The following is a 27,517-nucleotide window of genomic DNA, read 5'->3' as shown; positions in this document are numbered from 1 at the left end:
ACGTACAGTGGGTTGTCACAGCTCCGGCTGCGAGTGCGCACGCCTCCACCACAGGTCCTGGAGCATGAGCCAAACTTGGACCAGGAGCTCCAGCTGCCATCCTGGCTATAAGGCTGCTCCGATGTCTTCCAGATGCAGTGACCTTTGAAGCACCACTAGAAGGGAAGAGAAAGACGGGTGGCTTTGCTCCAAGAGCCCAGCACAGCTCTACAGCTGGGACTCACAGAAGAAAACGCAGCAGAGGAACAGGAATAAGCAGGGCAACTTCCCAACACATCTGTGCTTGAATCTGATATAGAAAAGCCTGCACAGTGGTGGTTTACATCAGCTGGGAAGCTGGCAGCTGGATTATACTGTTGTGTTTTTCTCTGGGGTTCACTTGTTCACAAGTGTTTTGGTTTTTCAAGCGACAGCTGGAAAAGAGGGCAATGGAGGAGGTTTGATTTGCTCCATATATGATACGCGAGCCATGCAGCTGCACAGATGGAGGACAGACCTGTGCAAAAGGCTACTAAAGGCACAAGCCTGGCATAGATCCCTCTGCAAAACAAATCCCTTTGGATTTCTTTTTGTAACACTGCATTTTTGAGCTTTTGGACTGGTTTTCTGTCTGCAACCAAACTCCTCTATCCATGCTGATCCTTGGACAGGCAGCGAATTACACCTGGATCCAGGACTGGATCAGCCCTGGGGATGAGCCCAAATTTTGCATGGAGCACAGCAGCAAGCTGGTTTGGTTTTGGTAAGCAAAATAAAGAGCTCTGCACTTCTTCCCAGGCATGTAACTATGCCTGGCACGAAGCTGCAGCATCACCCCGTGGGCACCCAGACCCAGGGTTTAACTCCAGCCCTGGCAAAAAGCCAACAGTGCCTTCAGTGGCCACTGCGACAGATGCAGGGAAGGTCCCCGAAGAGGCAAAACACTGACCAGCCCATGGACCTCCCGGTGTAGATGCTGCAGTCACCTGGAGCCACGTACCAGCACAACATGTAAAACATCTGTACGCATTTCAAAAAGCCTCATTTTGGAACCTTTAAGCAAAGCATCCTTGAAGCATTCGAGAAGACTGCATTCTTAGCGACATTGCTGGAATTTATACAGATACTCATCATAAGGTGCTGGATACTTTGCATTCAGCCATTCTCTGGCAAAGAACCACCCAAAACCTACATGGGCCAGCAGCTTTTCCAATGTATCCACACTTTCATACTGTGCTAACAGGCATGCTAAGAGATCCTAACGTAAAAGCTGATGCCATCGTGACATTGTATGTGCAATGACGGCATTGCTCTTCTGCCAGGTGACAAAACAGCCCTGCTTCTCTGCAGAAGCAGGCAGATCAGAAGAAAAGCAAAGTCCTCATCTGAGCATAGGCTGGGGAAAATAAGGAGTAATGCCAGCTAAGAACTGGTACCAGCTAAGAATGGGCACCCACTGACTGCTGCCCTCAAGGGTGTCACTGTCTCCTCCCAAGAAGGCGACATGAAGGACCAGCCCCTACCTTGCCTGGAGAGCACTCAGTCCCATCCAAGGGTGGCCCCTTCTTGGTCTTGCAGAAGTAGGGGTTGTCTGGGTGGCTGCACCACAGCTGCTTGCAGGGGTCAAAGGTGCGGAACTGGGGAGCACAGAGGAGCTGGGCTGGGACAGCAGCGGCATGTCCCAGCAGGCTCACAGCACCCCTTCTTGCCCCACAGCGCCTGGCTGGGGGTCCTGGGGGCTGGCGATGTGGCCATGCAACCCCTACTCACCGCAGTGCACGTTTTGTAGCCCACTCCGAAGTCGAAGCGGCACTGCTCATCCATGGAGTAGTTAATACCTGGCAGCTCGGGTAGTGTGGGCCACTGGTGCTCAAAGGGGTCATCCAGGAGGCAGTCATAAGAGCTGCAGAGATGCAGGGCAAAACAGATATGGAAGGTTTCTCTTCTTCACACCCTCCCTCACCTCCAGCTCTCTCTCCAATTCAGATATTGAGAAATCTGATTTATCTTGACATTGATGCTAACCACTGGAAAACGTGTCCAGCAAAGACCAACTGTGCAGAGTTCCCTAAAGACAAGCATCCCTCCACTGCCTGCAGCTCCCTAGGGAAAAGAGCACCCTGGCGCCAGTGGGTACTACCACTGCCACCTGCTTTCCTGCTGCTCTTGGCCCTGACACACAGAAGCCTCGTGGCCCGTTTCTACACCTTATTATGCAGCACAGAACGTTTTATAGCCTAAAGGGGAAACCACACAGGCTGCCCATAGCAAATGGCAAAATATCTGACATCTGGATGTGGGCTTCACCAGCAGAGAGCTTCAAATTACTGCTCTGTTGACAACCCCAGCTTTCATCAGGCTCCTATTTGCCTCCAGCCTCCACATCCCAAAATGAACTCAGACTCAAGCAAGGAACCAAAGCTGTTAGTAGGAGAAAAAGGGAAAATAACTTCCCAAGGACCCATTTTTACTATTCTGGCCAAAACAAGCAGTCCGAATGGGGACTTGTCCACTGCTTGCTTCATGCAGGAGCTGCTGGGTACAAAATGCAGGCAATCTCACCATCTGAAGGGAGAACAGCCCCTCCTGGTTAAAACTGACTTACTGAATGTAGCGGTTGAGCTCCTGCTTGCTGCAGCGGGACCAGTGGTAGCGATGGAAGGCCGCCTGGACCAGTGGTGCCATGATGCTCCCCATGCTGGTCTCATCAGCACAGCGATTGCCCTGGCCATCATGCTCCATGCCTAACCTGATGGGAAAAGCTGGTGTCAAGTCAGGTTCCTGGGGGATTTACACCAGCCCATTAGGTGCCACAGTGGTACACACATCTGCACTAGCAGAAAGTCTCTTTTGAAAAGCAAGGAGTACCACCATGCTTTTTCCCCAAGGAAGGGGACAGCCAGCTCTGCCCCTGTGACTTACACGTGGCCAGTCTCATGGGCGACGACAAATGCCGAGGAGAAGCCGTCTTCATGGTTGAGGGTGCAGCTGCGGAGTGGGTGGCACATCCCTGTCACTGGTGCATAGCCTGGGGCAAGAGAGAGGGGAAAGATGGAGGAAGAGAGGAGAGAGAAAACCTTTGAGAGGGGGGCAAAAAATAAAACATTAAAAAAATCCAAACCAAAACCAGACCAAACCCTGCAGCCTGGCTTCGCTGCAACACGAGGAGAAAACAAACAGGAAGGTGCTGAAGATGAGAAGCTGCCCGGGGCACTTGGACAGTAGCCCAAGGACCTCCTCACCAGTATGACCATCCAGGCTGCCAGTGCCGAAAGCAGGCTGTTGCTATGCTGAGGCTCACTGGTAACTTTCTGCCTTCATGCCAGTATACCTGGGCCAGCAAAAGGGCAGCAAAGGGACCCGTGGGTGCTTTACCGGTGCTGGTGACCACTACATCCCAGCCCAGAAATAGCATTCCCCACATTCAACTTTATTAAAAAAACATAAGGAAGAAAGGGAATGAAAGGCACAAGATGTCCCCCAGAACCCCACCAAAAATACAGCCTTGCTCACTGCAGGCTATGGGGGACCCCTGCGATGCACCCGCACATGCACCCACACCAGCCCCAGGCAAGGGGACACCCCCCTGCCAAACAGAGCTGGAGAGGACCGTGCACCTCCCCAGCCCACAGCCCTCGATCAAGTGCAGTGCAGTGGGGCAGCTGCAGGCAGAGAAGCCTTCCCCCCGCCATTCAGCAATGCATCATCTCAATTTTGGATTATTTTCCTTCCCACATTATTTCTGCCCAATTCAATTAATCCCTTGGCACCTTCTAGAATTTACTTCCCAATTTATTTTTTCCTTTTTTTTTTTTTTTTTTTAAGACTGACCGTTTTTGGCATCAAGGGATATGAAGTTAGTGAAGGAAGGACTTACAGGTCCAAGTAGCAAAAGCAGAACAGGACCCTGCTGGAGAGCTCTGCTCTGGGGATAGGAATGCTTGAAGAGGAAAGCTCAGTGAGCCAAGAGGGATGCAGAGCTGCAGTAGGAGAGGGGTACCAATGAGCTGCAGGTGGGTGCACACCCCTATGCCTGCCCTCCTGCACACACCCTGGCCAAAACACGGGGTCCACAGAGCCCATGTGCCACCATCCTTGTGGGCCACACCAAGCCAGTGATTGGTGACTAATTGCCCTGGAAGAGGGTGGAGAGGAAAGGATGTGATTGCTTTCAGCTTAATCCCCAAACTGAACTAGCGGGTGGGTCCCAGCGCCACACAGCTGGCAAAGGACAATAGATTAAAGCAAAGAAAAAAAAGGCTTCCTACAGCTCTGCCCTAAAGTCAACAGTAGTTGACTTTGTGGGTACACTGCGTGGATCGGATGCCTAATGGGACAAGGGATGGGTTGCTGCTGCACTGCTGGACACCCAGAAGTTACCGTCACCCCAGGCATAAAGCACAACCAAGGGGGTTTGGGGCAAGTGTTTCCCTCAATATTTCTATTTACCAGCTGAACAGAGAACTTCCAGGGTGACCACTGGAACTTCTAAAGGAAACTTCTCTCATCATCATCATTTAATTTTTCAAAACAAGCCCAGACATAAGCCTTTGAAGGGTTCACTCACACAGTATTTTGTGGGAAGCAATGGATGGGTTTTTGCCTAAGCTCCAAATGAAGAAGTCGGGTGAACCCATGCTACCAAGCAAAAAGCCCAAGATTAAATAAACACCCAATTCTCATTATGTACAGAGCGAATTCGCTTGTGCTTGCAAAATACCATGTAACCTCAGGGAAACACCCACAACAGCAAGGATCTCCTCAAAGCAGCCTGCTTCAATAAATACACTTGTGGTTTTATTTAATGAGGGAAGCATTTGTTTTCCATCTTCCTCCCCACATTCAAGTAGACAATGAGACTTACTTCAATGAACAAATAAACTAAAACATCTTAAGAAAGAAAGTGAAGAAATTACATGCTCAGTGCATAATGCAGTCAAAAGGAAAGCAAAAGGTAACAGGCCAAACTAAGACCTTGAGAGAGAGAGTCAGATAATTGGGTTTAACCATACAGTAATGAGTCAAATCCTAGATATATCATTTTAAAAGATTCCCCCATGAAACTTTCCACACGAAAGAGTTAAGATGTGGAAAGTCTTCTGTACAAGGGGAGAGCAAATGTAGTTTGTCTAGGATGAAAATGGGACAAATTCCCAACCAAAGAGGCTCTGGATGTCTGGATGCAAGATGAGACAAGGGAATATGAAAAGGTATATGCTCAGGAAGGCAGACACTACCCCTCATAACGAAGACCCTGAGAACTGGAAGTATAAAGGCTTCTCCACAGAATGACGGCAAGAAGTAACTACCTGGAAAATACTCAATTAGTAAAAACTAGATTAGCCTGCAAATGCTTAGCAGACACATATAGGAGAAGCACATGTCTTCACCATACTGACAAGACACCAACCAGTCTCTTGCTTCCTCCAAATGCACTTTATTCTTCTTTATGGACGTTTCCTACCTGCTTTCAGACTCTCTGACCACCATGGACCACCAGTGTGCTCAAAGGCCAACTGTAGGTGGTTACAGGGAAACAAATCAAATCTAAGCAAAAGCATGCTTCAACCTGGACCAGAAATTTACAACCTATCTGTCACCACCAAGAAGCATTTCTCTTTTCAGGGCAGGAGTTTATTTGCATTGCATGTGCGAGGGCAGCACAGCTCAGCTGTCCCTCCCAGCCCTTCCCCTTCACACCTTCCAGCTTCCCTCGATTCCCAAAGCAACAATGGCATCAGCTTCTCAGAATTTCTCCGCCTTGGCCACGATTGCTCTCATCCACATCAAGAGATGCCATGAGCAGGGCTGTTGCCAGCACTGAGTTTTTGTAGACCTCCTAAGGGCTCAGCTTGGACCTGCAACAAAGAGCTATGCCAGAAGACTACAACGCTTTGCGAGGGTTTGCATCCAGTGCTGCACTAGACCAGACACTGGTCTAGTTCACTAGCCAAGGGGAGGTGACATGACACAGAGAGAGGGACAAGCCATGTGTGGTGGGGATGTGATGATGGAGCATGGCTGACTTGCTGGCATAGAAATAGCCTGGGCCAAGAGGACCGCGCAGGTCAACCAGTCAGATTCAGCCCTGTCTCCATTGCTCATTGGTGTAAGGAATTGCTTACAAGTGTAAGGAATGATGAGGCATTAAGCTAATCACAGGCTTGCCATTTAGACTCCATTCCCAGGTCCCTGTGACTTGGGAGACTTCATACTCAGTGGCTTCCTTTCTCCTGGCTTGCTGATTTGGGCTGTAGGGTCTTTGGGGTGGGACAACCTCTGCCTTCAGCTCAGCTTCAGGACATGTATGAGCACGGCAGATGCTTCCCAACCAGCAGATACACACACAGCATTGGCTAAAGAAGCCAGCAGGCATTTGCCATCACCTCAGCAAGCCACATAAGATACCATCAGCAAACATGCACCACGAGCAAGTATTGGAGGTGCCACAATCTGGTCCTTCACTGCATGTAGCCCTGAGCTGAAAAGAGGTAATAGGGATCTAAAAGGCCTTTGTTTTAAGGAAAAGAGGCAACAGTGAGCAAAGTGTTACTATTCCAGCAGCCCAATGAGAGGGCAGTTCCCAGTGGGTGAGAAGCACCTTCAACTTGTGCCATGCAACACGGCCAGGCAAGGACACAGCAGCCACGGGGACTTCTACAGAAAGCAAACCTCCATCCCAGAGATGTGTGAAAAGCAGGGAGCCAGATCCATAGGGAAAACGGGAAGGAGCTGGAACAAGCACACCTACAGCAGGGCTACTCCATCAATCTCATGACTCCTTCCCCCGAAGGGGGAGTCCAGTGAGCCTCCCCCTTCTGCCAACATGCCAAAAAAGGTCCTCTCACCAACTCCTTTGGATACAGTCACTTTGCCAGCAAGGGTCTAGAAAAATGAAACAAAACCTGGTATTTCACCAGACAAGGAGCCCAAGGCAGGTCAACAGCTCACCAGGGAGGTTGTTGGCACAACCCAAGCTCGGCTCTTTGAAGACCAACAGCATGTTCAAGAGAGCTTCCAGCTGGTTATCTCCAGTAGTTCATCCCCTGCTGCAGGGAGACCCTGTGCAGGGAGGCAATCAAGGGGAGGACAGGACTTCTTCTCCATCTCTCCTTCCTCCCATGCACACCAGAAGGACTTGCGCTATAAATCAGTGTGGTATTACCAGCATGTTCATGGCACCAGATGGAGCCTCCTGATGGGAAAGTCGTCTTTCCACCAGTGTGGCTTTTCTGCTTTTCTAATGGAGCTGTGAAATACCAGAAGCTTTTCCTTAAGGTTTTTTGGTTTCTTTGCCTAGGTCTCTAAGTTCTCAGACCATGTCAGCATACCTCCTGCACCAGAAGGATGAGAGGACTACTGTCATTGCCCCTGCACACTGCAGTAAGACCACCCTTTTGGGCCAAGGTTTACTCAATGCTCCCAGGCCCAAGTTCTAATTGGACCAAGAAACCGACCCACATAAAACCAGATTGTAAAGGTCCTCCAGAGGACAAAAAGGACTGACTGGCCCTGTGAGTTTCCCTGCGGCATTCCACCTTTTTTATGTTATTTTTAAACTTTTTAAGGCACTCTGGGACAAGTGGAGGTTTGGTGCATGAAACCACAGTAAGGGCAGAATTATTAAAGATGACTTTGTTATTTGTTCAGGTTGATGCTCTGCATTAATTCTTTCTTCTACTTCACATTAAAAAAATACCAACTTTTATAACCTTTTTCTGGACCCTGCTGGCCAAGAATCAGACTGTGTTTGCAAGAAATCCTCTCCCCTTGCTGGCTTTCCCCCAGCAAACTGCACATACCTGATCGAGATAATACAGTACCTTGCATACCTGCAGGACCAAAATCTTGCCTGGTGAGAAATACAGCATGGTCGTGGTACTCGGCATGCTTCGGGTCGGAGCGCTGCTGTGAGTGAGCCCAGCGGCAGACCTGCTCCAAGCTCCGAGATGGGTTCCCTCGCTCTATCAGGCTGACTGACTGGGTAAAGAATAAAAAAAAGAAGAATAAAAAGAGATGGATAAGTTAGTGGAGGACAAGGAACCTGCAGCAGGAGTTTTGCGGTTGGAAAGACTACTAAGCAGTGCTTCTTCATCATTAGAAGCAACAAAATCCCACTTGGCATCTGCCAGGCATCTTGCACTTCTTAAAATCTAGAAACACCAAAGAAATCACTCCCACGAATGGATGTGGTCTCATACAAGAAGGTATATGACCCTCTCTGATCACAGGAGTGCTTGGGGCAGCAGTATACAAAAGAATACAGCAGCTGGGAAGCAAAGAGGCCTCAGATTTCCAGCTCCTGCACAAGTTCCTCATCAAGACTTCACAAGGTGTGAAGCAATAAGCAAAACAATGCTTGCCTATAAAACCTGACCTACAGAGACCAAGACTCTAGTAGAAAGCAGGTGGAAGTGTCCAGGATTGTTTCATAGCTGTCACCTTGTCCTTCATCATTTTTTGTAGTTGCTGTTGTTGTTCAAGATTAGCATTTTGCAAAATTATGCCCTATAAATTATGTTCTATAAAATAAATTATGCTCTCAGGCAGGTACCCACTGAACCACAGCAGTAGGAAGAAAGGTAAGAAATATTGCCCTTCCTCTGGCCCTTGAGTGGATGCCATTGAGGTTTAATCCTACCAAGCGTTAAGGTGGAAGACAAGAAGCTGCAGGAGGCCTTGCTCAGGAAGCATCAACCTAAGTAGTAGTGAGCTGAGACCTCTCCTGGATTCAACCGTCTGCTCATTACTTCTCACATCATCCCCCGAACCCAAGCAGCAATGTAACAGACAAAGCAGCTGCCTCCAGCACAGGCTTTTAGGAGGATAAATCATCCTGAACAGAGCCCTTCAGTTCTCCTCTCTTTGGTTATTGGCTGTAACACCACAGGTCCGAATCCCTTCCCCTCCATATATCACCCTCCAGCCCATAGCACTAACACTGCTAGAAGGAACTCCCACCACTGGGAGGATTACTGGGTTTCTCACATGGAGACGATGCTCCTGGTCCCCCAGAAGCCTCCAAAGATGAGCCAGCCTCTGTCCTTGTCCCTCCCCTTAGAACCATCGCCAAATCTCTAGAATGCACTGGGTTTCTTCCAGCCAAGCAGATTTCTGTAACAAGCAGGGCGTTTTCCAAGACCTCACGGGTCTTATTTGTGGACCACACACAGAGACATTGCCTTGTTGAATCACTTGCAAAAATGCTTCATGTAGGATAGGGGCTTGCCACAAAAAGTATCGCAAATCAAGTTGTTTTAAGAAAATCTTCAGCCTGCTCTGCTCAAGCAAGCCTTAAAAAAATAAATGAGAAACCACAAGAAACCTTCCCACATTTTTTCTATCCATGCCCAGGCCACCTAAGAGCTGCAGGACAGCCAGAGAAATCTTCCAGGGCTGCCAAGTCAAGCAGGGGACACAGAAGATCCTGGCCTTGGCTTCTCCTCACTAATATCCACCTCCTACCAACTTGGGAAGCCACCTTAGTCTCATCTACTGCCACCCTCCAGCTTCTGAGGAAGCCTCTCACAGTTCTTCCCACATCCCAGAACAAGCAGATAAAGGCAGACCACAGTCACCCGCCTTCTCCCCAGGGACCTCTCTTTGCCCTGGGGCTGGGCAGCTATGGGGCTCTCCAGACCTTCAGGCTCCGGAAACCAGCCAGATGAGGGTTTGAATTCATCCCTGCTCAGCACAGTTGTCACTTGGGCGTCCACAGATGACCTGAACAGCTACATTCTTCCAAGCCAGTGCTTACCTAAGTGCTAAACATTACAGTGATGAGACTATAAGCCATGGTGTCACTGCACGCTTGCCAGTCTTGGGAGAAGCGGCAGCTGCCTGCTGCACCTACATTGCATTTCAGCAACCCTCCTTTCCTCATGGGGCAGGGCTTGAGCCAGCAAAGCAGCTAAAAAGCAGGGGCCAGCCTGAATAGCATCTCTTTCTCATCATGTCTAAGCACTGTATTTACCTGGCGGTATCCCACCATGATCATCCTGACCAGCACAATGTTGATGTGAACACCCAGGGACTCGTCGTGGTAAATTTCATCCACCTGAAGAAGGGAGGGAAATAAAACAGAGAAGTTAAGATGATCCCAGCTCTCAGGTCCCTCCTGTCATTCACTCTCCCATGTTCAGCATCCTATCCTGCTTTCCAAGATCACACAAGACCAAGTGCAAAGATCTCATCTCCCCAGCCTTTTCTTTTTTTTATTATTATTATTTTCCCCTGTATAAAACCCATACAGACAAAAAGTCAGGCTGCAATGAGCCAAATTTCCCCAGGATGGGTGGCTCAGATGGTCAATGACATCACCCGTCAAGAGAGCGGAGGAGGGCCGTGTTTCCCACAGGGGCTGCCTCCACCACCATCTTGCAACAAGCCGTTGTCCCATTCAGAGTACAAATTCCTCAGATGGAAGGGAACGCTTTGGGCTCCAGCATCCTTGTGTTTGGTAGAAAGAAAAAGTGGCTTTTAGGGGAGGGGCGAGTGATTGTATGGAAGCAAGGGCATTACTCAGTTATACCAGTGAGTCAAATTTGACCTACTCCTTCAGAAACCCCAGGAGGAGACAACACAATGAAAAGAAAAGGGAGGGCTTGTGAGTCAATAAGGTATCTATCAACATGGGCTATTAAAAATGACTTTTCAAAGGAAATAATGAGCTATAACCTTTTCCGTATGAGTTTCTAGGATGAATAAACAATTCTAGTCCTAAGTGCTACCAAGGGAAGAAGACTTCCAGATGAGAAAGGTCCCTGCGAGCTCAGCATAGCGACAGCCAGAGGCACTGAACTGGAAGCCATAAACCCATGCAAGCACAGGAGACCCTGCATCAGCTCCCACCCTCCTGCAAAGCACGTGTGAAAATACAGCCCAGGGGGAAAAAAAAAGATAATTTTTAGAGAATGGGACTTTCTTATTCCCCAAAAGTCTCCAAAATGAACACTGCCAAAAATGGGGGTTCACTGCAGAACTCAAGGAAGTAAAACCAAAACCATGTTAAATATTGACTAGAATTAATGTTTACATTAAAATGTACTTTTTCAGCTTTGTCCAAGAGAGAAATAATTTGCCTCAGCTCTATCATAGCTCTCCAGACTAGCTGAATATTAGAAAGCCAGATTTAGGGAGCTTTTTCATTTTTTTCCTCCATTCCTTTTTATATTTTTGATTTTCTTAAGCTTGTATTTGAAGTGGAGGGTTGGGTGACAACTGCCCCTTCACTGCTGCCCAAATCCAAGTCAGCCGCTTTGCAGGCTGCATGAGTGCTTTATGAGGCCTCTGATTTATAGGCTGTGTATCTGTTTGAAATACCCACTTGGGTCATTTTTAAATCCAAAGACCCAGCATTAACGTTTCTCCATGACAACTAATACTCCCATGGAACAGCTCCAAGCTTTACAGGGAGGTAATGCAGGTCCTGAGCCCAACACACCTTGAATGCAGCAAAACTGATTAAAACAAAACAAAATTAAAAAAAAAATCAATAAATAAATCACAGTCTGTCCCCATTAATGCATCCCTTTGGATGCACAGGCTGCAAGCCCTGCAGGGTAATTTCTGTATCAGCTTGGAAAGATAACACTGTGCAACCCATCCTCAGCTCACCCCTGCTTATGGCAGTTGGGATGCTCCCTCACGCTGCACCAGCACCTTTTAAAGGCATTTTGTAAGAAAAATGAGAATACAATGGATTTCTTCCAATGCTAATCCTTTCTGGGATACGTGCAGACAAGTGGAAGGTTGTGCAGTGCTGCAGCTGGGCTCCTGCTTGCAAACATTACTCAGACCTACAGTCCCACCAAATTGTGAAGCATCCATCCCAGCAAGGAGCCACAGCATCCCAGGTGGTCTTCCTGGGGTTTGGGATGTAGGAGGCTTTGGCATCCAGAATTAAATGTTAGTGGATCTGAGAAGTTCCACATCAGGAGTTTGACCCTTTACAGAACATTTCAGCCTTAATGCATGTCCTATAATAGGCAATACAAAAGGGTGAGAAATGGGCAAGAGAGAGAGAAATTAAAAATATGTTATGACCCTGAAGAGCCAGACCTGGTGGATGGTTCACGGAACAAGAAGGAAAAGGTGGCCATTTCCTTCATTTTCCAAAATCTTTATGCATTTTCCTTCACCTCCAGCACTTGTAAGGAGCTACAGCACCATTAAACCACTGCTTCAGTCAGCACCTCAGGAACAACCATTGGCACTCTGCTGCTTGCTCCCCGCTCCCAAGGACCCCTCAATCCATTGGGATGAACCATGTTCCTGCCTTATGGACCTCTCTGCCAGGCAGAGCTCCCAGCCAAGCCACTGCCTGACCTTGCCGGGACTTGAAGCATCCAAGAGAGCAGCACAGACCTCTCCCTTTCTGGCTGCGCAGGGTATTTTGCCATGATGCTCAGCAGACCCCGCAAGCAGCAGGAAAGGCTGCTCTGTGACAACCTGCTGCATGGCAGCCCCAGCCTGCGAAAGAAGCGGAAGGTCACATCCAGGGAAGAAAAGTACAAGAGCAGAGGCACTGTTGGGACAAGAGCTTTGCTCTGTGCCAGCTGCCCTGCCATGCAGACCTCCTCTCAGCAATGCCTTTTCCTGCCAGTGGTGCCTACAAACAGTTCCCAGGTTTGGGAACAGCAATACTTCCCACAGACATTGATAAACAAACTCATCAACACCCTCCCAGAATGGCCCATTCTTCCTCAGCCTTGTTAGAACTGGCTACAGACAGCAGCAGGACCATGAACAGCTTAGAAAAAGCTCATTAAGGGACTAAGACACAAGAAGCTGTATTATTCTAAGATGGGATTTAATCCCCTAAATCTTCCTTCTAAAGCAGTGCTAAAACCCACTCTCCTCCAGCTAGCAGTGAGTAGGTACCGCTCCAGCCTCTGAACCAAAGGGTTAACACTAAATGCCAGCCCCTGTTTTGTCTAGGGGAGGGCAGCTTTTAGGCTGGGACCCGTACCTGACAGATACCAGCTCAGCAGTGACCTTTACATTTAATTCAGAAAGCAGATGTGGAACCAGACTGCCCAAGGCTACAGACTTCCCTTAATACCCAGATATAAATAATTGATCAAGAAAGAAATAAAACAAAAATCCAAAGGCCTTGGCACTTGCTGCTGTTAATGGCTGAAACATCAAAGTCCCCAGGTTTCTAGGGGGGGGAGCATCAGCAGGGGCAGCAGTGCCACTATGCTTGTGTAAGAAGAAGCAGAGATGGAGTTAGGAGGGCCAAGCACCACCTCCCTGCTCCCCATTAGCCTGCCCTGGAGCTAGCTCAAGCTAGCAGAGGGGATGGAAATTGGCCCAGAGAGCGGTTTGCAGGCTTGGCACCACTCCACTTGCCCTCTGTAGATGCCATTAAGTGAGTCAATGTCTTCAGAGAAAATCCCCCAAGAAAATACCTGCTCAGCAAAGGGCTCCAGTAAAGGGACCTGCCTTCCTGAAGACAGATGGGATAAAGATCTTATCCCTCTCGCCCACATGGCTAGATGCCCAGCCTGTTTAATAGTGTCAACTGGCAAGAAATGCTCTCCTATTTAACTTAAAAGAAGATTTCTTTTTTTTTCACCTAAACCAGCACAGCTTTTAAAACTGGACGTGCATTAAGGGCAAAACAGCAAGAACAACCAGACCATGGGGGACACACACACCGCACCATCCTCCGTAGGCAACTCCAAAGCCCCCAGCCAGCAGTGCCAAGGGGACAGTGATAATGCTTTACAAAGAATGACATGAACATGAAAACCCCATGCATCCTATCCAAAATGCTTGATGAACTCACAAAGCTCATGGGACCCTCCCCCAGACCCTCGCTGGCTCAGAGAGTGAGAAAGGCTGCCTACCTAAATCCCTGCAAGCCTCTGGCCAGCCCTGAGTCTGCAGCCCCAGACGCAAGATCTCGACAGCAAACCGCACTGGAAATGTCTAGACCTCGCCGTTCTTCAGGGAAAGAAAACAAAGAGAGAGACACGAGAAGAATTTGCCAAACCAGCAGAATAGCTGACATTTCAAAACCCCAGATCGCTCACTCAGAACAGCCAAGTCATCTTTAAGCTCCTTTCTTTTATTCCCTCATTCAATTTTCATGCTGGTGGATTCATCCCAAGCCTGTGTTCTGGGACTAAGGGGCTGGGAACAGAGGCAAAAGTCCCTTGACCACATTATCGGGCTTGCTACATACACTTGCAGCCCCTGTAGGGATGTACACCTTTGTAAGGGCTGACCCACTTAATCTACATTTTCAATGCAGAAGAAAGGAGGAAAGGGGAGGTTTGCCCTGTAGAGCAAGACTCTAGATTTTATCACAGCTCTCTACCCAACAGGCTATGTTGTCCCAAAAACACAGTAACAAACACATAAGCCTATACAGGGGGTGGGAAATACTGTGTGCACGTGTAAGAGACATCAGAGGTATCTTTTGTTACTATTAGTTAGCAAGATGGCACATGAACCACCAAGAAAACCCCATATATCAGGACTGTAATTTGCCCATTATTTTCAACTGGCCTCCCTCCTGAAACAGCACCAAATCAGTGTCTCGAGGAATCCATGCTCTGGCTTGGCTTTTCAGATAATCCCAGGTTAAAACTAAAGCCAGAGGTTTGATTTTTTTTTTTTAACTAACCCTCTGCTCCACAGAGTTTCAGTAGCACTCTTTGTCACTCAGTCCTTGGGAACAAGAATTCAGCCAATGTGCTGGAGGGGACAAGCAAGTTCCAGCATGGAAAGGGCTCTGACTCACAGGGTTTCCCTAGAAACCCGAAACAATGGGAGAACATCAAGTACCTTTGCATCTTTAACCAAATCATGGGCAGTATCCTACAAAAACCCCAACAAACCAGTTGACACCAGGGCAAGGCTTAAAATAGCCCATAGCTTAGTCTCCTCCGAGGGGGACCACCCCCAGCCTTGAGAGGGGTGAGCAGTGGGAAATCCAAAGGAGAAAACCAAGGATCCCAGCTGAATGACAAGAGGCCAAAAAGCAAAGTAGGACATAAAACATTTTCTCTCCTCTTCCCCTTACGGGGTGCTGGATCCCCTCCTGGTTCCCAGCCCTCCTCCCACTCTTCAGTACTCTCACACTGCAGTCATGGTGGCTGGGGGATGCTAATTTTGCTTCAATAGCATCGTAATCCCTGCCATGGGCAGCAAGCAAGACAGGGGAATAGCTTCCCCCAGCTGCTACATCACCAAATGTTCATCCCAAAAGTCCAGTGTCAGGGAGGGGGCCAGGTTTTGCTAGGGTGGACGCAGTGATGCTTGGCTCGGAGTTGAGAGATATGCTCAGATGTGCCTTCTCCAGCATGCACAGCAAGCGATGGTAGAGGATGTACTTCCCACTCACTTCAACCTGACCCAAAATCCTCTGCTAGTGTCCAAGCCAAGAAGGGAATAGCAGGCTGGGAATGCAGGCTGGGAGCTAGCGAGGAAGGCAGCCTGCAGGGAAGCTCTTAGGTGCACAAAAGGAGCAGTCATCCTGATGTCAGCTTCCCAGTGCTGTTTAATGAAAAGCCTGGTATCCACATTTCTGGCAACAAAATAAGGGGGGGAGTTATTAAAAAAAATTCTCCATGACGAATCATTTATCACTGAGCTTCAGCTGACACCAAGTTCCTAATGAAAGGATTTCTGTCTCAGGGAGAGCCCTGGGACCCTACCTACAGCAGCACCATTTTAAGCTGAGCCTCCGCAGCACCAAGGTGTATGTGTTCCATCACCCACTTGGCACCCAATGGGGACCCCAGCGAAGGACAGTAAAGTTTATCATCAACTTCTAAGCTAGCTGCTCCCTTTTCTTGGGATGTATCTTGATAAGAAAACTCCTGGAAGCTTTTCCAGCTGGCTACCATGCAGCATCTCCCTGGTGTACTCCAGCCCAGCTCACTAAGTCCTTTCCTCATTAAGAGCTGACCAAGCCTCTCCTCCTTCCCCTTGCCTCCAACTAATGGGATTAGTGTTCAGCTGTGTGGTCCCAGCACAGTCCTCCCCGCCAACCCCGGCACCCTTTTCTTTCTCTCCCTCTGCCATCCAGGCCAGAAAGCGGGATTTTTTCTGCTGAATTGGGTATTTCAAGGCAATCTGAGCCGGTAAGGAAACGAGGCAGCGCCAAGAGGAGGCAGACGGAGGTCACAGCAAAGCTGGAAAGAAAACACACTAAACACAGACAGAAAGAAGGGGAAGGGGGTGGGGGAAGAATATATAGAAGGAAATAATACTTGGGGGAAGTATCTGTTGCATGCGTCATCCTGTTTTCCCCCCTTTTATTGATGCTGCTTTCCCCTCCCTTTATTTAATTCATTAAAGTCTCCAGCACTGCCTCTACTTGAATAGCAGCAGTCCTCCCTTCTCCCAGCACAGCATCCCGTGCATTCACTCCCTGAAAAGTCCTGCCCGCGGGGTATAAACCATGAAATGCGCCTGAAAACCAACCTTTTGATTAGAGCTGACAATCCCCAGGCGCTCAAACGTCTGTCCCCCCCGAGATCGGAAAGGGAAAATGACATCATCTCCGACCCCCATAACGTGGGAAGAGCCCTGGGTCAGAACGGGCAACTCTGCAGCTTCCCCCTTGCAGAAGGATTTAATAAGCAAACAGGAGACACTTTCAGAGAGTTAAGTGAAGTGATGCTGAGAGCATCCGACCACAGGCATTGGGATAATGCACTGGAGAATAAAATGTTGCAATGAAGGCATTTGCTTTTTAAAACCAACATCTTCTCTATCTGGTATCGTTCACATTATGCTTGGCCTCTAATCTTGTAAATCCTTACCCCTTTTGCTGATAATCTCCCCTTCGTTACTGGGAATATGGCTCTGAGCTGGCCAACCATGGCAGAAATAATGTCCAAAGAAAACCCAACCAAGCAACCAAAAAGCAAAAGCATCATTATAGCTTGGTTATTTCTCAGCTGGTTGTGCCTTTCAAACACTTCCCATCACCACGCAAAAGAGTACTTAAACAAAAATATATAAATAGAGCCGAGCATGAAGCATGGAAAACAAAACAAAAATGGGAAATCACACAAGAGAGATCTTTGAACACAGACCCTATATGCAGATCTTCAGGTGCTGGTGGAGCAAACCTTCCACAAGATGACTAGCTGAATAAATATTGATCCTTCCACATCTCTCAGGACATGGGGAATATGTACATTTTTATCTTAAAAAAGAAAGAAAAGGTGTGTAGGGAATCAGCACAGGCTTCCCTGTGCCACTGGGTGAGGAGAGATGCAGAAGCAGGCCTGCTCTAAAGCTGCTATGAACTCCTTTTCAAGCGCATAGAATCATAGAATCGAATCATAGAATCATAGAATAGTTAGGGTTGGAAAGGACCTTAAGATCATCTAGTTCCAACCCCCCTGCCATGGGCAGGGACACCCCACACTAAACCATCTGGCTAGTCCTCAAGGTGCCCAGGTTTTTCAAGAAAAAGCTTCTGAAAATCTATAAAAATCTTTCCCCCATCCACAAATACTATTCAAAATAAACATCATCACTACAAAATAAAAAATTAACAACCATTCTTTTTCTAAGCATTTGCTGAGATTTCAGTCATGAGGAGGATGATGAGGTCGTGGCCAGGAGATACAGAACATGCTCTTGGACTTAGGTGACAGACAGTGACGGCAACCACCACGCCAGACCCTGCCACTGGCCAGGGGAACGTGATGGAGAGGAACATAAAAGGGCTCTGCTTTCCACCACTCCAGTTGCCACAGCTATTAAATGCCAGAGATGGCTGTGTGAGTGCACAGCCAGCACTTCCTGCAGCACTTTTCCCCCCGCCCAATCCTCTTTTTTTTCAAGGTAACAGATTTTCAGCATGAGGAAAGCGGTAAACCAAGGGAGGGGTGGGAGCCACGGTCCCCCAAAGCCAAGCCTTACTATGTTCATGAGGGTGAGGACATAGTTCTGGACATGCTCCTTCCCATGGAAGCGTACAACCGAGTCATCCACCGCCAGCAAGACCTCGATGTTGTAGTCGTCCTTCCTGGCATGGCGCCTCTTGCGCTCCGCATCCCCCAGCCGCTCCGTCATCAGCTCCAGGGAGTTGGGGAGATCGCCCACTCGCACGTCAGACACTGAGCAAGGTGTGGGGGGCAGAACAAGAAACAGTCATTGAGGTGACCTGACACCATGGCAACACCAAAAAAAATACAAATTCATCACTGCTCTGCAGTGGGGAAATGGCTCTTTAATGGGACCCCAGCACTAAAAGACACATCTATGATATGATGGTCCTACACTCTCTGTCAGATGGTGGTGGAGAGGTGCTGGATAGCTGGGGAGGACACCTGTGAAGCTGAGGGCTGCTCCTTGAGAGCAGGCAGCTGGATCCAGAGCATCCTCCATGCTTCACCCTTCATCACATCCTTCACCCAGTAACCTTGTAGCGCCTTTGAAACTCTCAATTCCTTTAGTGACGCTACAAAAGCAATGAGCAGATCCTGCAAAACTTCTACACTTTATTAAATTCAGGGAGCAGATTATGGTGCCACTGGAGGTGAATAAATGCTGGGAAGTTTAATGCCTCTGCGTAAATATAAATAGGTTTATAGAGTGCTTTTGCACAGCGTTGACCCCACACTTGTAAACACTTCTGGGTGTGCTTGGCTTTGTGCAGGTGAGAAGGGAAGTCAGCAGGCGATTTATGTGCATAGAGAACAGCATACGGCTAAGTGATGCTATAAAAAAGAGAAAGACACATTTTCTCCTTCAAGGCAAAGAAGGGAAAAGAAAAAAGGACAAGGCACTAGAGAAGCAAAATGAATTGTGAACGTGGGGAAAAGGAAGGACTTCTATCAAGACTGCAGCACCTACATCTCCAAGCCACAGTCGCAGCAAAGTCAGACCAAGTCTGCCTTCTCCTGACCCCTTTGCTCACAAGTCGCAGCTCTTCTTCCCAAGGTTAATGTGAGCATCCATGGGCCTGATCACACCCACCTGTGAAATTCTACCTCTTTGATGAAGAGGAAGAATAACTCATATATGCAATTCATCCAATTTTAACCAAATTTGAAGAATTTCAAAGTTCCCAGCAAAAGCCCAGCATTTTCTTTCCTTTGTTCTCACTGATGACAGAACTGGCAGGTAAAGCCAGTCTAAAGCCATAGGGCAAGAGGTACAAACCAGAGAGCAAGTGGAAGGGGAAGTCCTCCCCTCACAAGAAATAGTTATGATCAATTGCTGGTAAAGAATAGCCTCCAGTGGCCCCTACCTTCAGGGTGGAGGTCCTGATAGGGCTCAGCGCCATCCTGCCGGATGGCCGACCGGCGGTATACCACGTGGGCTCTCCCATGCTCCTCTGTCTCCTGCTGCCCCCTCTCCAGGGGTTCAATGAAGAACTCATTGCTGTCTGTCCGAATCAGTCCAGCCTGGACTCCACAAAGAAATAAAGGGGAAAAAAAGGATGTGTTTTTATATACACATACATGTACATACACACTCAGTATACTCAGTGAAGATTGATACAGAACATGCATGAATCCAAAGGGAAAAAGCATCCTAAATAAACTGTCTTGTTGCTATTCCATGACACTGGGACGGATCCATTACCATGTTAATGTATGATGACCCTTAATTTCCCCTGTAGATGGAAAAAAAAAAGGGGGGAACAAGGAACAGAGAATGACACCAACCAACAAAAAACTGGATATAATTCCAGTTACGTCTTTATATGGCTAGGAAACTTCATTCCTTCTCACCAGCAATGAGTTTTTCTGCCTAACCCTGTACATGAGGGGCATAGGCTGCACGGCTCCCACACCACCTCGCTCTCCTACGCCATGCCCATGTCCGTGGTGATGGGGAGGAAACCTGCCATTTCACCAACAAGCCTGCAGTCACAGCAAGACGGAAGAAAAAAGAAACCATCATCTCTGCCCTGTGGAGTGCTTGGGAATTAACACAGGGAAATCCCTTCAGAAGAGAAGCTGGAAAGCATTATGACTACACCTCCCTAACACGGGGAAGATGAATGAAAGGGCAAACATCGCTGGTAATGTTGTCCTGGTTACCAATCTGCTCCTAATTAACACCAAGCTCCCACCAAATCTCCCTTACATCAGCCTGAGCACTCATACCCCACAGCGCCAGCCAGCTCAGACCTCAGGGAAGCAAAAGGATCACTGGGATTTGGCTTCCATCCTACGAGCAGCTCCCCCCAGCCTAGCATTTTTCACAGCTCCCTCCATCGCACACGCACGCTCTCCTTCCTCTGGCACTGCCCGCTGCTCCCTGCTGTTGAATAGCTGGAAAGCACAGACAGAACGCACGGATCTGTTCTTACACAGCAAAGCCTTCAACACCTACCGGAGTCCTCATCAAGGAGGGGTATTAGAACTGTTCTCATCAAATAAAATAAAAAGTCTGTATATATACCGCACAGAGCAGTATGAAGACATAAGCTAGGCTCTGTAAACAGCCAGGCAAAGCTGGGGCTCTTCCAAGCCCTCCTGGGTCATTGGATCTCCCTCGCATTCACGTACTGATGCATTCATCCTGGCATCAGCCAACCTGGCTCTGTTAGACTTCATCAAATTTCCTGCTCCACTTGGGTTTTATTTGCTGCTTAACTCCTCTGGAAAGCAGGTCTTTGGCTGATTTTGTTTTACCTCCTTCCCAAGGAATCCAAGTACCGGCAGTTGTGCTAAGATCAACTTGCCTGACACATGTATCTCAGATCGTTCCCACAGGAGACATTCGGGTCACCAGGGCAGGACCTCTCCATCCACCCCCAGCCAAGGAGATGAAAATCACTGCCAAATTTAACCAGAAGTCTGGAGCACCAGGCAAAGTGTTGGTGATAAGGCAGAGATCAAGGCAGAGAATCAACCCGCAGATGAGGTCCAGTGATGGCTGGGCAAGTACATGGCGATGGGGCAGGTCTAAGCCTCTGCTCTTTATATGGTAAGAGAAGGTGGGCATCCACTGCTTAACAAACAAAAATGAGTAGCTACAAAGGGCAGAGCTCTGGGCATCTGATACAGACATCACAAACATGCTTGGATTTTATACACATGAATTACACTGATGATTTCCCACCATGTTTCCAGCTTGCACATCACTACAAATTTGGGCTGGAGCAGCGCTCCTACTACCCGAACGCACCGGGCACGGTACTCCGGCCAGCATCCTATTTCAGCCTGGCAGCACAATAAGCAACCCCTGTCTCAGGAGAAGGTCTTCTGGGACACCACTACCACCTCACAGCCCTGCCATGAAATGTTTCACCCAGGACAAGGCACCCAAAGCCAATTTATGGGTTTACGGCAAAATCTGGGACTTGCTGAATCAGGCAGCCAGAGAAAAGCTGTGCTGCCTTGCTGGGGCAAGGCTGGATTAAAATACGAAAGAGCCTGGTCCCCAGCCATGGCCCACTTGGGTTTGCTCTGCTCTATAGCTCATGACTAATTATATATGGCTCAAGAAATAAAACAGCCCAGACTTTCTCACCTGTGCTTTCTCCCAAAGGCAGGATGTAACACGCTGCTGACTCCAGCAGTGACCGACGGACAAAGTAGATACCACAAGGACTTGTATGCACATCTGATCAGAGCAGTCTCATAAATGAAACAGAAACCACAGCAGTCACCTTGGCATTTACAAAAATGAAATAGTAAAACAAACCAACCCAAAACCAAGACTGCAAGAGGCATGCACGAGCCTGCTCAGCCTTAAAAAGGGGCAGCTCAGGCTGTACTTCAGCATTTTGTGAAGGTTATAACTGTAGGGAATCAGCAAGAGAGCCAGCCACCCAAAAAGCAACAGTAAGCTTTCCTTGGGCTCTTGCCAAGAGATCAATCCCATCCTCAATGATCAATTTGCCATGTGCTTCCTGCCTCCAATTTTATTTGGTTTAATAACATCAAATCAAATGAAATCTGGCCAGGTGGGACTATCATTACTAATATTTCTAACACAAGATGCTGTCTGCAGCTCTTGGTTAAGGTAATTTCCAATCTAGAAAATGGCCTTTTATATACTCTTTTTTTCCTTTTAAGGAAAACACCAAACTCATTTCTGCCAGCTCACAGAAGGTGAAGTTTTCTTCTCAGCTCTCCTGTGTCTCCCCAGGCTATGAGAGAGATGAACTGGCCCCATTGGCCTGGCACCAGCCTCGCTAAGGGGAACCCCCCAGCACTCTGGGTAAAAAACTCCTCCATCACTGCTGGGTAAAAAGCTTCAGCTCCCACAGGAATTCAGGAAATTCTGACACTTCAACACAGCTGAAATGTGGAAAAATTAATAAAACTGCTCCACTCAGCCAGAGAGGCAAACAGCTCCAAGGAGGGGGAAATCCAGCTGCGTGCATACTATGTATTTTTCCTACACGATTCACACTTAATTTGGACAAAAAGTCCCAGAAAGCCAGGCTGTGTGAATGCAGGCACCGTCCTAGCCACTGCTCCCCTTTCTCCAGAGACTGCTCAGTGAGGGCATCGGGGAGCGATCAGTAGAGGGATGCATCTGCTCTGCACTGAGCTGGACCACACCTCGCAGTAGCACAGCATGTGCTCCATCACTATTTTGGTACAATAGTGATGGAACCTCTCTGTGCAGCACAGGCTTTGCAACTCATTTAACACAATGCTTTGCACTCCTTGACTGATTTTCCTTGTTCTTCGAGCCAAGACAAGAGATTTTTGGGATGTTTACAGACAGGGAGCTGCTCCATCTGGGCTTCGACAGGTCTCTCAAGCCAGGATTCAAATACAGTTCCTGGTGGGGTGAGGGCATGAAGACATGCTCACTGCTAACTAATTAGGTTTTCAGCCCAAACAGAGACTGCTTTTCATCTCACTGCCAAAAATTAGGATTTTCACATAGGAGAAAAGTTCTCATTTCCAAGTGAAAAAAAAAAGGAGCTGAGGACAGTGGGATCTATGTAACCAAAGGGACATCTCGCCCTCTGGGCATTTAAACCAGCACCTTCTTTCTTCACAAAATTAACCCTATAGTTCAGGTGCTGCAAGGAAAATCCTGGAAGACAAAGCCACACTTTTTGCACTGGGCATCATTATGGGGACTCTTTCTCCCTTCGTTTCCTATTAATTGCTGTTCTGAGGGCCTTTGTGCTCTGCTTATCTGTTGCCACCCCTCCAAAGCAAGCCAGGCTGACAGGGACGGAAAACGCTGGCTCTACAGTTTGCAGGACATCGGTGTTTGCTGCAAATAACCCTGAAGAGCAGCAGGGAAAAGCCAGACAAAAAAGCTAATGTGGTGCCTACAGATGGCAATTCTTCATCCACCTCTGCCAGCAAAGCATGAAGGAAACAAGGCTGACTACACGCTGCTAAAGCTGGCATGGAGAGATGGGGTACCTTCACTGCAGTGAGATGTGTCTCATGGGGAAGATTACTGCTTAACACTACTGTACCGGTTAGGAATATGGTGGCTTAGATCAGCTTTGAAATTACATTATGGACGACAGCATCTTCCCACTCTGGTATGAGACACCCTTGCAAAGAAAAGGCTGGATTTTCATGTGTGGATGCCTGCAGCAAATAACAGCTGGGGAAGGTGCCATGGGTTTGGCATCTCCGAAAAAAAATCAGCTCACTTACATGGCTAAATACGGATTTAGGAAAGACTTAATGTGTACTCTCTTTTTCAAGAACTGTTTCTTTTTTCCCCTCATTATTTATAATCTCAGTCTCCATTTATACACAGCATAATCTCTTTGTGTACACAGCCTTCATCCACAGCACCTCAGAGCGCTTCCTCTGACCAGAAAAGAGCAGCCATGTGCTGTCCTGTGCCTCTCACACACACTATACTGGGATGCAAAAGCTGCAATCTCCTTTTGAGGCTCATGGATAACTTCCAGCAAAAGTCCACAGCAATTCCAGGGTACATATGTATCAAAGAGCAACAAAGCTACCTACAGCCAGTGCTCCCCACCTTAAATTAGTCCCTATCTAGCATGATGCTAACAACAGTCCTGACCACTTACATCTGTCCCAGAGGTTCTGCTGCTTCTCTGCTGGGTCATGCTGGAGGTACAGCATGGTCACAAATACTATCCTCCCATCCCATCCACACCTATCACTGCATTTTGGTTCTGTTTCTTGCTTCATTTGCTAAATCAAGCTCTTTTCGCTGCTTTTTTGGGGTCCTGTTGGTCTCACAACTCCCAGCAAATATAAGCTGCCGACTAACTTAAGCCAGAGGACCATACAGCAATCTACACCAGCCAAAAAAACCCATGAAAGACAGAAACCAACTGCTATGTTGGATGTATTACAAAATCCTCTTTACTGGAGGAGGAGCAGAACCCCTGCTCAGGCTCTGTCCTTCCGACTTCTTCCTCCAGCCTGCAATCACCACATGTGCTTTGCCAGATGATGGGAAATTGCTGCTTGAGGCCAGGGCATTTATTTGTTGGCCACAGAGCAATAGATGCACTGCAGGAAGAAAAACAATCACGTTTTTTTCTCTTTCCTGGTGCTGCTAGAGCTCTACATGAAGAAATAAAACATCTGCAAGACAATACATCAGCAACCATGTTACTAACACTGTGTTCCAGCATAGCTTCGGAAATGGGGGTTCACCAAAACCACCCTGCAGAAGCCCTTAGCATCTGCCAACAACCAAAGCCCCGTGCACCAGCACAACGTGGCTCGGCTAATCCCACCCTGCAGAGCAGCATCAATGCTCTCGCAGGGCTGGCTGCAGTGAGGTTAATGAAGGTAAAGAAGAAGCAAGCACCCTGAGCTGCTGACCCTGGGTGAAGAGCCACTTCTTTCCATGAGCTTAAGAGAGTGGGCTTGGGGGTACCATGGATGGCAAGACAGAAACTGCTGCATAAATCTTTGGGGAAGAGAAACCCCCTAACACCACCTTCACAGCTTCTGAGCTGTGTCAGGACATGGACTCAGCTGCCAACCACTGCCAGCATCACTTTGCTCATGATGCCAACAGAAATGATACCTGCAATGCAACCTACGCACTTAAGAAGCAGTTTTTCATTCCAGACACAGCATTACTAGTTGTTTGCTGGAGCTATAGGAAATACCTTTCAAGCTTTCAAGCCTGCCCAAATTCACCAGCCCCCTGTATCACCAGGACCATCCATGTCATGGAGAAATTTCTGCAAATTCACAGCCTCAGACAATTCTAAAAAAGCTACTTCAGAGGTGTGGATTGCGTGCTAAAATTGTTGGGAAAAAAATAAATAAATAAACTACCAAATGTAGGCGAAATACGTATTTCTAGCTGTGCTGCTCTGTCATTTCTGCTTGTATAGTAACACCACGCGCTGCATAAAAAGAAAGGAATGCCAAATTGTTTGTGCTAGCTGCCAAAACTGGCTTAAGGAACTCCCAGAATAAAGCAACCAAAAAAGAAGCATATTAAGAAAAAAAAAGGCAAAGCAAAATAAGACATTTATTCCAACCCCGGAGTAATGTAAGTGATACCAGGAGAAAACAGCAAACCCTGGCACCTAAAACAAGAATTAAATTGGCTCAAAGGAAATTTGAAGGGCAATGGGCCAAAGGTATAAAAAAAAAAGAAGTGATTCTTCAACCATATCAAAAGTAGGAAACCCACAGGCAGACCAGACGCCAGGGCTAAAGAGGTATCAGAGCCATTTAAAGTAATTAAAGCGCTGTGGGAGCAAGTGACCGATGCTGAACTGGGCACCAAAAAGCTCTGAGCATGGAATTAGAAAAAAAGAATGAAGAAAGAAAGAGATCCTCCAAAAAAAAGATGCTTTGCAACTTTTTAGCAAGACTGCATGCTAACAGTGATTTTGGGAGATCAAGCTCACTCAGTCTCATTTAAGAGGAGGGAAACACAGAGGAAAAGTTCCTGAAGCAGTCTCAAAGTAAAACATGGATGAGTGAGGATGAAGCAGCACCACCGTCAGTGTGGGTAACCGTCCCGGAGGCAGAGCCCATGGGCATAATAGCACCTGACACAGCCCACCTCTGGGGAGGAGGCAGCTCAGGCATGGGGCAAGCAATTTTTTCAACACCTTCAAACAAATACAGCTGCACATACAGCAGAAAGATGGAGCACTCGCACATGTAGTACCCTGCCCTGCTTACACTACAAGCCACGTGGGGAAAGAGAACCCACAGCAGCCAGCCAGTAAAGGGCAACGCATGGTGCAGATACTTAAAGCATCACGAAAAAGCAGGCTTCAGGACACGACGATCCACCTCTTAAGAGAAAACCACACCACAACACAGGCAACATGCACAAACTGCCCCACCGGCCTCTTGAGCTTACCAGTCCATCGCAGTTGCTGATGGCCACAGCGGCTCCGGGCATGCCAGAGATGTCGCCGATGAAAAGGCACCGCTGCTGGAGGGGTTCCCGGAAAAGCACCTCAAAATCCTCCTGCCATTCGGCCACGGCGCCCTGCGGCACCAGCCGCCGGTTGGGCCTCAGCCGGAGGTGCAGCTCCTTCCCGAAAACTGTGACGTTGAAGTAGAGCAAGCGGCCGCCGGCTCCGCGCCGCTGGGGCGACTCATCCAGGGGGCTGCGGGGGACACGGCGGCGGGACGGGCGTTGGGCTGGCGGACAGGCGGCTTCGCCGATCCCCGCCGCCGCATCGCCGGACACCACGTGCGAGAGGAAGCGGCCGCGGCAATCCGCGCTGAATGGGACTATCACACCATACTCGCTGAGTTTGCCGGACAGGAGGAGCTCTACGGAGGCAAGACGGAGGGAAAGGGCTCAGCCGCGGGCATGGAGCATCCCGCTCACGCGTCGGGATTTCGGTGGCCAACCCAACTCGGGGAGCTTTTGGCAAGCCCTACTAGAGCTCGATAAACCCAACAACTGCTTTTCCCTCCCAACGCAGCTCCGCCGTGTAGTTTCAGCCAGGCGCGTCAAACGTAGCAGAATAAACTCGGGCTGACGTGCCCCTCACGCCAGGCACGCCAACTATTTCTCGCCCAGCCTCCATCTCCCCAATTTCCCAATGAAACCAAACCCCCCGCCAGCGGCAGCCCTCTCCTTTTCCCCCATCCTCCGGGGTGCGGGCCACCTGTCAAAACAGCCCGCATCCCCGGGGACCCCGCTCCCCCCGGGAAGGGGCCGTACCTGGGGCGCTGCCGGCGGCCAGGCAGCCGTGCAAGGGGACGAGGCAGGACAGCACCAGCCGCAGATAATCCATTTGGGGCCGGCGGCGCGGCGCGGCGGGCTGCGGGGCCGGCGGGATGCGGGGCGGGCGGCACCCGGCGCCCGCCTCCCCCCGCCGCCGCCGCCGCCGCCGCCGGGGTCCCTGGCGCTCCCGCCGCCGCTGCCGCCTCCGGGGGGGCCGGGCGGCGCCGCGCTGCGCGCCCGCGGCCCCCGTGCGCGGCGTGGGGCGGGCCGGGGGCAGGGTCTGCGCGAAGGGGTGGGAGTTAGGGGGGTTAGCGTTTTACTGGGGTTTTTTCTTTCTATTTTTTTTTAAATTTACTTTTTGTTATTTGAGAAAAAAATAAAAAAAAAAAAAAAAGCAGTTCTCGTGTTGCGTTTGGATGGTTCTTTTTTGTGGGGTTAAGGCAAAGAAAAGCCTTTTCGGGTAACCGGC

The 27,517-nt window shown here is 48.7% G+C and overlaps 1 protein-coding gene across 1 annotated transcript in view; it reads right to left on the bottom strand.

Moving 5' to 3' along the window:
• ADAMTS14 (ADAM metallopeptidase with thrombospondin type 1 motif 14) overlaps window positions 1-27,118 on the bottom strand; it is a gene marked incomplete at both ends in the record, with an annotated part of 33,443 nt that extends 6,325 nt beyond the window's left edge. The window contains 11 exons of the mRNA XM_080621358.1: window positions 7-155; window positions 1,503-1,616; window positions 1,750-1,882; window positions 2,585-2,728; window positions 2,902-3,007; window positions 7,803-7,959; window positions 9,953-10,036; window positions 17,875-18,071; window positions 19,208-19,364; window positions 26,227-26,648; window positions 27,046-27,118. Of these exons, the coding sequence (XP_080477484.1) occupies window positions 7-155; window positions 1,503-1,616; window positions 1,750-1,882; window positions 2,585-2,728; window positions 2,902-3,007; window positions 7,803-7,959; window positions 9,953-10,036; window positions 17,875-18,071; window positions 19,208-19,364; window positions 26,227-26,648; window positions 27,046-27,118 (1,736 nt within the window). The remainder of the gene's footprint in view (window positions 1-6; window positions 156-1,502; window positions 1,617-1,749; window positions 1,883-2,584; window positions 2,729-2,901; window positions 3,008-7,802; window positions 7,960-9,952; window positions 10,037-17,874; window positions 18,072-19,207; window positions 19,365-26,226; window positions 26,649-27,045) is intronic.
• Window positions 27,119-27,517: the final 399 nt, after the last annotated feature.

The sequence above is a fragment of the Psittacula echo genome (genome assembly GCF_963264785.1).
Source record: "Psittacula echo genome assembly, chromosome: 6".
NCBI lineage: Eukaryota > Metazoa > Chordata > Aves > Psittaciformes > Psittacidae > Psittacula > Psittacula echo.
The sequence above is the reverse complement of the archived record's forward strand: the minus strand, read 5'-3'. Positions and strand labels throughout refer to the sequence as shown.